Here is an 11,911-nt window from a genome sequence, read left to right on the forward strand (position 1 = left end):
TAAAATGTGAGGAAAGACATTTAAAAGATAGGTTTTCTTTTTAAAGTAGGATGTTACAATAATAAACATGTCCTTTGCTCATTTGACCTATTGATCACTGAATAATGACAGTGACCCATCATGTTTTGATTACAGTAAGCCCAAGCACAAATTGATGATTTTGATATATTTATTTATTTATTATTTTTTGCAGCTTAAAAGTATGTTACACGAACAGTCCTCCGCAGTATCCAACATTTATTCTCAAAAAGGAACAGCAAATTGTCAACTAATTAAATCCTGACTGGTCACATGTATATTGACAGATTTATTGATCTGTTGTCCAGACAGTGTCAGTCCTCTTTGTCTTTTGTCCATATGTCATGCATCGTACTGTTTCAAACACCACTGATTGGATTTCGACTGAATTTCTGGGGGATGACATCTTAGCTCTTTGCTTATTTTACAGAGTCATTGTCCAGTCTTTTATGGAACCTGCACAAATACTACAGCCAGTTCTCCGAGTGCATCCAGGCCAGAATCAACCAGCTCAGACAGCCCATCGAGAAGGAGCTCAAGGTTTATATTAGTGTGCTTTTTCATGGAACCTTGTCCATACATGTCAGAGTAAGACAGTGAATGCTCATTCTGAAGATTTACTGTGAATTGTTATCCTCAGGACTTTGTCAAGATCTCCAAGTGGAACGATGTCAGTTTCTGGTCCATCAAACAGTCGGTGGAGAAAACACATCGGTAAAATATCACCATGTTGTATTTGTACTATGCTGTATATATTTATTTTGGACAGGACAGAGTTGCCCTGCCACCAACATTGTCCTGCCTATAATTCCTCTCAGGACTCTCTTCAAGTTTGTCAAGAAGTTTGGGGAGGCTCTGAATGGTCCGAGTGTTCCCGCTCTGGTGGAACAGGGAAGCAGCGCCAGTTTGGACAGTGTGGACACCAACCCAGAGGACACACCCATCCATCGAGTTCACAAGGCACTAAGGAGCACCCTGCCTGGGAAGGGCCGAGATCTGCAGGTACTTATGCTTTTATCATAAGTAATTTTCTTAAGTGAATAATCTCTTCTCTGTTTAGTATGTTATCATCATATTTATCAGTTATTGGCATGTGCTTTATGGTAATAAATACTGAGTGAGTAACCTATGGTATATTGTGTGTTTCAGCATGAGGGCCCAGATGAAGGAGTTGAAGCTTCGTCTCTACAGGGTCGTCTGCCTGTGCTGACCAGGAAGATGAAGAAACTCTGCATCCAGCTGCAGAAGAAAAACCCAGCGCCTGAGCTGGCTGAAGACCTTGACTACTTCACTGGTAAGAATCTCATTTGTATCCAATAAACATCAAAGTCTAATGGACAGGCTGACATTTTGAGCACATTCAAGAGGATAAACCCTTTTGATTTGAATGACCACATGGTCTTGCCTTTGGCGCCACCCTCAGGATCATTTACATTTTACCTTAACTGGTCTGTTGGCTCACAACTTTAATATAGACAAATATCTCAAATTATTGCCAAAAAAAAAAAAGCCAGACTCCATTGACAAAACATTAATTTTTGACGCTGAACAGGGTAGCCTCTGGTCTACTGCTGCATTGCTTACTTAGTATGTTAAGTAAGTGTAAGCATTGGTCAGCAGCACTTTGATTATAGTTGTTGTGAGGAAGAGATTTGTTTGTTTGTTTGGGTTTTTACATAGCCCACAGACATCAGGCATTTATCATCACATTACAAACTGTTTCTTGATTTGTTGCAAATCTGCCAGTGTTAATGCATCGTTCTTTTCAGGCGAGGTCATCAGCAACCTGCGGGACCTGCAGAGCCTCTCCGTCGACACATCAGCAGAGAAAGAAAAGCAGAAAGCTGAAGTCAAGCACATCCTGCAGCAGAAGCAGAGAGCTCTGTCAGACCTGTTCAAGATGCTCACAGAAATAGGTGAGTTTTCTCTCTGATTTACTGGTGTCATCTGGCCTGGGAACCCCTTGGGGTTCCTCCCCCAGGAGGAGCTGGAAAGTGTTGCTGGGGAGAGGGATGGTCTGGGGTGCTTTGCTTGGCTTTCTGCCCCTGTGACCCAGCCCCGGATAAGCGGATGAAAAGGGATGGATGGATGGACATACTAATTTAAAGCTCAGATCTTCAAACATCTCTGTATATCATTTTCCCATTTAGGTCTGTCTTACCGTAAAGGCCTAACGTGGAACAGGACAGTTGACCCCGAGAAAACCCTCTGTATGCAGCCGCTGGAGATGAGCACCGCTCTTTCTGCTGTCAGGAACAAGGAGCAGGCTGAGAACATGTAAATACAACCTGATCATAGATGCACTAACATTGAATTCATTTTTGTTAGCTACTCCCAGGTAATGTTTTGTTTAAGAATGCCTGCTGTGTGGAATATTTGATAATATCATTTAACATCCCAGCTGATGGAGACATTATGTAGCTTTTAAAAGTAAACAAGTAGTGTTTGGTGGATTGTGTTTATCAAAGGAATACTTCACCCATGAAATGATCATTTGTTAATCAGTTACTCACACTGTTTTTTTCTCACATGCATCCACTGAACCAAGAATCCAAAAATGGACCAAAGTCTTTATGAATTGAGGTCATGGGGGTCGCCATTTAACAATAGCAAAACTAATCTGAACATCTGTTTTTTAAGCTTACCTGTGCTCTCTTCAGACTCCACAGACAAAACAGTAGTAACACAGGATTTGCTGGTCTACCACTGCCTCGATCAGTTCGTTGGTTTGGTATTGTGTGACTTTGGTGTATTAAAGGGCTAGTTGGGATTCACCAAAGTCGCACGATCTAAGAACTGATTGAGGCAGCAGTAGACCAGCAGCTCCTGTGTTACTACTGTTTTTGTCAGTGGGGTCTGGCTTTGAAGATGAAAGCTTAAGTAATGGAGTCAGTTCACTAAGTTCATGACTCTTCTCTATTAGTGCTGCTAAGCCATGTTTTAACATTTATCATTGTCCCAGAGTTGCAAAATGAAACAGTGAATTATTTTGCAATGCTCAGTTTAATTTTTTTTTTTTCCACTTTTGTCCCTACAATCTTATTTGGTGTGGTTTGTCTAGGAGGCTAATGCAAGCTAACATTAGCAAACTTTAGCATGATATTGTTGCGATAATGCTGAGCCAGTTTACTTGTGCTACTGTTTCAATTTGTTTTAGCATTCACCATAATAAGTTTTATTTACTTAAACATACGTCTCAGTTCAATACAGTCAGGGGTTTTGGAACCGCAGCCTTAGTGTATTATGGCCATTAAGGTGGCTAATTTTAGCTAACCTCAGATCATAGTTGTTGATTTACCACTACCACACTGTGACACTACAATGGCCACTATTCAGCAAAACTTTAATTAATTACTAATGTTACTTTGAAACCAGGTTTAATAATTAGTAAGTCCCAAGTGGTGAGCTCCCAACTCTAAAGTATGTATTCTGAAAGCCATAGTCTCTCCATTCTTGGTGTTGTAGGTTGTTTACAGAGTTGCTGACAGCGTGGGATGGATGTCAGAAGTACTTCTACCGTTCCTGGGCCAGGAGAACAGCCCTGCTGGCTGCTCTCCAGCACGCTGCCAAGGTTAGACACACACACACTGATTGTCAACATAACAACTTGTAGCATTTCCTACTCTGTCAACTCTCTGTCTGAAAGGATGAAGAGGCCTAGGGATTATAGCTGAAGAGCAAATCTAAGCATCTCCAGTTTTTCAGTGTGTCTGTGTATTTTGGCCCTGTCATCTGAAGTATCTGTGTATGTGTATGTTCCTGTTTGGTTGTAGGAGCTGGGTCTGGGCAACATCGAGCGCTGCAGAGGTTTCTCTTCTCACCTTTTCAAGCTGCTCCTCAGACAGAAACAACGACTGACCAAGCTCACTGAGCAGTGGATCCATCTCAGGTCAGTCACCACTCTGTCTACAAGACACAGTATGGAACAGGGATGTAGCTGTGATATCAGATTGAAGGGGTGGATGATTATATGACTTGGTCAGATACTTAAAACACGACACTAGTCTTGGGTGTTCATCTTGAAACTGTGCTGATTGTATAGATGTACAACTACTTTTTTGTATTTGTGTGCTGCTGGGGGAAGATGCATGTGAGGTATCCATGTTTTAGAATTTGTAGTTTCTTTGTATTCATATCCAGAACATCCACATTTAAAGCATTGTCTACTGTTACATATGAGTCTGGACAGACATGGATGTAACCTGTAACTTGACTGGTTGGTGGAGGCGCACAGCCTCAATGTGGTAATTTTAGTTTTAACTGAAAATGAAAACATCTGGATTTTAGAAGTTGGACAAGAGGTTGATGTTTAAAGAGTTAAACAAACTCAAAAACAGGATTTTGAAACATAGGAGGGACATGTGCCCTCATCCCCAGAGGAAATTACCTTTTTACATTTGGTATGAAATGGTAATATAAATGCCTCTGATGTAATGTTGGCATCTAATTAAAATTGCAAGGCAATAGTTGTAATACTATTACATTTTAATTATTGATTCCATTGGGGAAACCTCCCATATATTGGCTTTTAATTGGCTCTAGTTGTCAGAAGTCAAAGCATTGCAGAACACAGGCTTATTTAAAGTCTGGCTTTGATCCAGTGGCTGTGAAGGAAGTAGCAAAGGCTGTCATCATGGGGCTGTGTTTGATGTCAGTTAAAGTGCATACAGATCAGTCTAGTGCAGGTGAACCTGTCACTGTCTTTGCTACGTTATGCCCAACGGGGAAAATTGTGGGTCACCACAAAGTCACAAGTTACAAGTTTTGTAAGAAGAATATGATGGAAATTGCCACAGAGAAAAGGAAATGCAGCTACAACAACAGACTGGAAAAATACTTGTGTGTTTCTGTGCTGTTTATTACTGCAGCTTGACCTATTGTTTCTTCTTGTCTCATAAACGCTCTCAGGAGGCTAACAGACAGCATACAGGGCGTCAAGGCCCAGCTCCAGAGCCACAGTGAGGACCCAGGCTGCACACTCCCACCCCAGGCCTCTCTCCAGGACTGGGTCAACAGAGGCCAGGCGCTGGTCACCCAGTGCACCACCCTCCTTCAGCAGCTTGCCTGGCTGCTGCAGTGTTGCCCCGAGGACCTCCAGCAGAAGGAGGAGACAAGCAGCTGCAGGCAGCACACCTTAAGGTGCCCGTCCCCGCTGGCAGCACAGCGGCAACCCCCCGGCTGTCTGATGAGGAGGGGAGACTCTGCCTGGTGCCAGCTGAACCAGAGCATGAATGCAATGTTGAAGCAGACTCAGAGCCTGAAGGTGGAGCTGGACAACATAGCACAGCAGACCTCTGAGAGAGTACTCCACACATGGTAAAACAAAATCACTCAAGCTTTTATTTCAAATCTGATGAAGCAGTAACAAAAGACAAAAATATCTCCAACAACACCATTACTGTCCACAGGAACCATTTTGTCACATGCTGTTCGGCCTTCGACCAGCTGGGAGCTGTGGTGGCTCAGATGCGCAGCATGGAGCAGCTCTTCACCCCAGCTGTTTGTGTCGGCAGCACAGACAGCCAGCCGGCCATCACCCAGAGCCTGCAGTATGTCAGAGGACAGGTGGAGGCTAACATCACAGAGTTCACCACCTGGAAGACTCAGCTGCTCTCTCTGGGGCACCAGACCTCAGGTGCATGCACTGACCAATAATCCTGACAATGTCATTCCTTCAGATATTACTAACAGACATGGTGCTGACAGGCATGATGACAGACTAAGGAGGGTAATGAAGTAGCGTCTGCTGCTGGTTAAGTTCAGCACTGGGACTGAAATCATATTTAGTACCTTGGTTTTACAGTGCCTCTCTGTATTTCCCCAAACAGATCACCAGCCTGCCTTCTGTACTGAGTTCTCCGCTGAGCTGGAGACAAACATCAACACAGTGCTGTGTGCTGTCCAGACACTTGTGAAGAGAAGAGAGAGAGAGCAACAAACAGAGCAGCCTGGAGACGTCAGGGGAGGTGAGGATGATGAAGTCAGCGGTGCTTTCTAAGATCTAAAACCTTGAAGTTGTTGAGAAATCATAACAAATGACAAAGTGGAATATGGACAGGCACTGTCTGTTCAAAAAAGCTGACATGTTAGAATGTTGTGTTTTTTTCCTTACAGTATTAATGGTTGTCTACATGCTGTTATGTGATGTTTCAGAGGGTGCTGAAAAGGAGGAGGAGGAGGATGAAGAGCCTGTGGAGGACCTTCTGAAGCCCGGTCACCTGACTCGACTCCTGGAGGAGGAGCTGGCAGCTGAGGTGGAGGCTCTGTGTGTGGGAGATGTTAGTGCCGGGCTGGAGAGGCTGCTGAGCCGCTTGAGGACACACAGAGACTCCTGTCAGCCACCACAGCTGCAGGTACCAACATCATCATGACATCATCCATTAAAACAGACTTTATGACCATGGCTATTACTTATTCAGTGGCTATTAACATGACCCTATTCTTTATATTCATTCTTATCTTAACTAATCCACAGTGCTGCAATGCTTCCCAGTCATGTTTTTCAACATGGAGCCACTTTTATATACTTTGTAGACTACTATGTACATGATTATACTTGTTTCACAGTATAGTACTGGATGCATGATATCACGTAAGTATGTGATGTTTATTTATGTAAAAAGTAACTAGTAACTATTAGTCACAAGTAAATGCAGAGGATTAAAAAGTACAGTATGTCCTCTGAATAGTAGCAAAGTAAAAGTATAGAGTTTCATAAAATAGAAACAGTTGTGTTGAAATTTACAGTCATGCATTGTCATCAGCATCTGTCCATGTTGCTGTTTTGTGTTTGTGTGTTTAGGAGGTGGACAGAGCATGCAAGATGCTGGTGCATTTGGAGCCTCTGCTGGGGATTTACTCTGACCTGGTGCGTTACTACGTGGCTGTGTCACTGGGAGCACACAGAAGCACGGGCAAGCTGCTGTCTGTACTGGCCAGCATCTTCACTGAGCTCGCCCAGAAGGTACGGACAAGAGTTACTCAGCCTCCTTTGATTTTTTAATTAAAGTAATACAGCCATTATTAGGTTATTCAGTTCAACTTAAAGCTGTGACTATATGTTTGTTGTGACTTCCTTCCCAGGGTTTCTGCCTCCCTCAGGAGCTGATGGCCGGTGGAGATGGAGAAGGTGCCACAGAGTTTCACGACTATGAGGGCGGCGGTATAGGAGAGGGCGAGGGCAACAAAGACGTCAGCGACAAGATTGAGAATGAAGATCAGGTAATTACACTTGTACATTCTTTACAAGTAACATTTTTTTCCTGGACACTATTTTCCCATGTTTTTGTGACAAAACTTTGTTGTTCCCATTATTCACGTAGACACAAAAACATGGGAAAATAGGGTCCAGTTTGAAAAACATTGAAGTTACCATTTAACTCAAGGTCTGCTTACTAGCTTTTTTGTGGCTTTCAGCCGCATCTCATGGTCTTCATTAGCTGGTTCTTCCTGAACAAAGAGTTTTGAGTGAACAAAATCAGCTGCTGAAAATGAGTCTTTTAGCCAATAATCACTTGACCAAAATGTCTCAAAGCTATCTCTGCATTCTTCTTCCTGCAGGTGGAGGACACTTTGCAGGAGGGTGAGGAAAAGGAAGAACAGCAGGATAAAGGGAATATTAAGGCGGAGGACAATGCTATCGAGATGTCAGAGGACTTTGATGGCCAAATGCATGATGGGGATGAGAATGAACCAGGTAACTAACCCTTTTGTGGCCCACTTGTTTTGGGGTTTTATCTCTTGACTTCCAGTTGCTGGATATAGTCAGACAGAAAGAGTAAAAACCTAAAATAACTTTGAATTAATTTGAGTGAATTTATCTAGAAACGTCTCCCAGAGTCACTGCTGATCAGATTTTTTTTCTTGTAATCATTTGCAGGTGAAGATGATGAGTCGGACAAAGAGGAGAATGAGGAGCTGGATAAAAAGATGGGTGACCTGGGTGAAGGACAGACGGACACTCTGGATGAGAGAATGTGGGGAGATGATGAGGATGATGATGATGAGGAAGGGAGTGACAAGGAGGAAGAGTCTGGCCAAGGCATGGACGAGGTACAGAACACAGATTACCAAAGAATTATAAAGAGAACATTGAAAAACATACAAAGTTTGAAAAAGAATATATAGAGGAGCAATTTATATGTATTGATATTTTTGTTAATGTGCCGTAATTTCCTGTCAACCATGGATTTTTTTCTAGGGTGAATCAGAGTTAGTTGCTAAAGATGACAACTTGGATGCTGCAGACCCCAACAAAGACAAGAAAAACCAGGACAAAGACGAACAGATGGACGTGGAGGAGAAAGAGAAAATCAATGAACAGGGAGATGAGGTAATCTTTTAATTAACAAGTAAAGAAATTCCCAGACACCCCTCCCTGCACTCAATCATTGAACTGCAGCAGTCAGTAACCATCCTTACCATACTTTTTACATTTTGTTCTTTAACATTTCATCCAAGATTAGTGTGAGATGTTTACAAGTCTGTTATTGCATGGCTTTGTTGTATCTGATCCGTCCTCTTGCTGTTTACCAGCGGGAGTTTGATGAGAATGAAGTGGACCCCTACCATGGTCAGCAGGACAAGAGACCTGAGCCTGAGGCCATGGATCTGCCTGAGGATCTCAACCTGGACCAGGATGAGGAGGCTGGAGGCGATGGAGAGGGCGAGGGTGACGGTGAGACCTGCATATACAAAGCCTGGTGTTACTGTCCTCAAACAGAAACAGTTACACTGTTATGGGATAAGTAAAGTGCATATGAGCACAATTTTTGTTTTGGTTAATGAGCATAGATTCTTTTGTACAAGTTTCCCTAGAGCATTTGAAGTAGAGACATGACATCACATGACACTGGCAGTAAATTGAAGGAATTCAAGTTGAATAACAAATGAGCATGTAGTCAGAAATAAATATTAAAGTTAAGCTGTGATCAGATGTGGAATACACAAGTTAAATGGCATTCTCAACTGGTCTCTACAGTGCATTTTGCACTTTTGCAAGCACCGTTATTTCGTTATTGATTATTTTATTTAATATTCTTTCATTATTTCTTAAAGGGACAGTTTACCGTAAAATCGAAAATACATATTTTTCTTTTACCCGTCTAGATTGTTTTGGTGTGAGTTGCAGAGTGTTGGAGATAACAGCCATAGAGATGTCTGCCTTCTCTCCAATATAATGGAACTAGATGGCACTTGTGGTGCTCAAAGTGCCAAAAAAAAAAATACATGTGTAAAACTCAACAGCTATGTCTCTTTACAGAAACCATGACCTGGAGCAGTTTGATGTAGAAATTATTTTCTTTCTACTGAACTACACCTGCCAACATATCACTGAAGGAAGCGTGTATCTAGACAAAAGGCTTGTGCTTGTTCAAACAGTAATGGCGTCCTCCTCGGCTGAGCTGTAATGTTAGATAGCTCAGTTGTACTAGGTGAGCTAGCAGTAGATAGACGCTTCCTTCCTTCTGTGATACAGTTGACGGGTGTAGTTAAAAAAAAAAAAAGAAAATAGTTCCTTCATGAAACTGCTCACAACAAGGTCTGTGGATTATCTTGAGTAACCAGGTCATGATTTGTGGAAAGAGACATTGCTGCTGCAAATGTACTTTGTTGGCGCTTTGAGCACCACACGCTGAGTGCCATCTAGCTCCATTATATTGGAGATAAGGCAGACATCTCTACGGCAGATATCTTCAACACTCTGCAGCTGACACCAAAACAATCTAGACTGATAACATTCACTGCAGGTAAGAAAAAAATATGTAGTTTTAATTTGGGTGGTGAACTGTCCCTTTAATGTAAAAACAATGAGGTGTTGGACTGTTGGCCAGACAAAACATGCAATATCAAGATATCACCTTGTCTTCGTCACAAATCCTCACATTTAAGACGCTGGAACCAGAGAAAGTTTTTTAGTTGGCATTTATCAAATATGAAAATTGCATTAAAATATCAATTATATTTCTGTTAATCAACAATCAGTATTCCCTTTAACACTGCGAAATACAGTTCCTTGTTGAAATGAAGGTCATGACACGGTATTTGTTTTGGTATTTAAATCAGCTCAGTGAACTCTTGTGGTTTTTCCCCCTCTTCAGAGGAGAACCCATTCGATATTGATGAGAAAGAGATGGCCCTGGATGAAAAGGAGGATGGACAGAAAGATGGGGATGATGATGATGACGGAGCAGAGGAGATGGAGGAGGACCAGATGGAGCAGCCTGGAGAGGAGAATGGTCAGGAGCCTAAGTCTGAAGAGGAGGAGGAGGGAGCAGGAGAGAAAGCAGAGGGAGATGAAGACACTGCTGAGAAAGATAAAGAGGAGGAGGAGAAGGAGGAAAGAGGACAGGAGGCAGGAAAAGACGAAAATTTGACTATTCCAAATGACAAAGGACAGAAACCAAAGGTGTGTATGTCAAAGAACTGCTGTACTAATGTACCCACACACTGTTTTGTTCTGTGTGTCACTGTTGGGACTTATGCTTACAGGAGGAAGAGGAGGAAGGAGCAGGCGAGGATGAGGAGCAGCCTGAGTCAGCTGAGAGGAAGGAGCACAACACAGACGGTCAGACTGGAGAGGAAAACGTTCAGAGCGATACAGCTGTGGAGCTGGCAGGAGAGGCATCAGAGAGAGACCAAGCTAAAGAGGTAAACCTCACTCTCACTCAGCACCTCATCTTGGATTAAAGGAGCTGTATTCATCATTCAGAGCATTATTGTAGCTGTTGATCTATGTTTTTAGCTCATCTACACTGAAATTGTCCCTGATGGAGATCAAGTCTAAAACATTTGCATTTTTCTGGTTTGTTAGGAGCACGGGAGCGGAGCTGCTGATGCCAGCCAATCAGAGGGCCACCAGTCAAAGCTGACAGCGAGAATGGCTTCACAGACACAGACGCAGAACAAGACTCAGGTACGACTGGCCTCTGAGAGAGCGCCCAGAAAATCTACCTAACTTTTTGTTTTTCAGTTCATCTCATCACAATTTTTAATGTACTGTGCTGTTCCAGAGCTTTAAGAGAAAACCCGGTCAGGCAGACAACGAGCGGTCGACAGGCGACTACAATGAACGTGTTAATAAGCGCCTGCGTACAGTGGAGAGCAGTAAGGATCACACTGAGGACAGCAGGCAGAGCGATGCCCAGCAGGAGTCTGACATGTATGAACACATCAAACAGGGAGAGACGGCCTATGACACTCAGACATACGGTCAGTAATCACCCCCATACACACCAAACACTCCATGGCAATAGAAAGTGTGTGTTTAATAACAGTTCTGTGATGTTCTCCAACATCTGATCAGTTATTTAAAAAGTGTTCACTGTTCTCTGCTGGTCTTGGTGTTTCCAGATGTTGCCAGTGCAGACCAGCAGAAAGCAGCAGGACCTCATCAGGAGCAGGAAGATCAGAACGATGAGGATGTCGCCATGGAAACAGAGAAGCAGGAAGATGACCTCCAGGCTGCTGAGGTCCAGGAGCTGAAACCTGAACAGCTGGACTCTGCCAAGGCCTCCCAGAAAGGTAAGGTCATTTCTACTTCTTCTGCCCATTTGGACTTCAATAACTTATTAGCATCTTGGTGTGTGTATGTATAGCTTCTTGAATTACACTTTGATTACAGAGAGCATTTAAAAAAAGTACGCAGAATTTGTAGTTCTGTGAAACGTGCACATCCCCTGACTTCATACTCCTCCTCTTCCTGTGTAGGTGTAGACAGTGGAGAGATGGAGGTGCAGAGGGAGGGAGAGGAGGAGGACGAGGAGCGGTGGAAGGACCGACACAATCCCAGAGAAGGAGAGCAAGCAGACAGACGTACAGACTCCACAATTCACACAGTCCCTGAGCTGCTGTTGGACACTATGCAGGTAGAGAAGTAAACTTTCATTCTTTT

At 43.0% G+C, this 11,911-nt stretch overlaps 1 protein-coding gene across 1 annotated transcript in view; it reads left to right on the forward strand.

Annotated features, from left to right (window-relative positions):
* The window catches only part of mdn1 (midasin AAA ATPase 1), an 80,156-nt gene that overhangs the window by 62,761 nt on the left and 5,484 nt on the right, over positions 1–11,911 (forward strand). Inside the window, exons 71-94 of the mRNA XM_033647974.2 lie at positions 449–558; positions 659–732; positions 837–1,020; positions 1,168–1,312; positions 1,788–1,934; positions 2,169–2,295; positions 3,484–3,589; positions 3,792–3,907; positions 4,927–5,334; positions 5,427–5,653; positions 5,847–5,984; positions 6,172–6,371; positions 6,821–6,982; positions 7,102–7,239; positions 7,579–7,714; positions 7,898–8,070; positions 8,219–8,350; positions 8,554–8,695; positions 10,119–10,426; positions 10,510–10,668; positions 10,832–10,933; positions 11,031–11,229; positions 11,371–11,541; positions 11,728–11,885. Of these exons, the coding sequence (XP_033503865.2) occupies positions 449–558; positions 659–732; positions 837–1,020; positions 1,168–1,312; positions 1,788–1,934; positions 2,169–2,295; positions 3,484–3,589; positions 3,792–3,907; positions 4,927–5,334; positions 5,427–5,653; positions 5,847–5,984; positions 6,172–6,371; positions 6,821–6,982; positions 7,102–7,239; positions 7,579–7,714; positions 7,898–8,070; positions 8,219–8,350; positions 8,554–8,695; positions 10,119–10,426; positions 10,510–10,668; positions 10,832–10,933; positions 11,031–11,229; positions 11,371–11,541; positions 11,728–11,885 (3,962 nt within the window). The remainder of the gene's footprint in view (positions 1–448; positions 559–658; positions 733–836; positions 1,021–1,167; positions 1,313–1,787; positions 1,935–2,168; positions 2,296–3,483; positions 3,590–3,791; positions 3,908–4,926; positions 5,335–5,426; positions 5,654–5,846; positions 5,985–6,171; positions 6,372–6,820; positions 6,983–7,101; positions 7,240–7,578; positions 7,715–7,897; positions 8,071–8,218; positions 8,351–8,553; positions 8,696–10,118; positions 10,427–10,509; positions 10,669–10,831; positions 10,934–11,030; positions 11,230–11,370; positions 11,542–11,727; positions 11,886–11,911) is intronic.

The sequence above is a fragment of the Epinephelus lanceolatus genome, chromosome 13 (genome assembly GCF_041903045.1).
Source record: "Epinephelus lanceolatus isolate andai-2023 chromosome 13, ASM4190304v1, whole genome shotgun sequence".
NCBI classification, from domain to species: Eukaryota; Metazoa; Chordata; class Actinopteri; order Perciformes; family Serranidae; genus Epinephelus; species Epinephelus lanceolatus.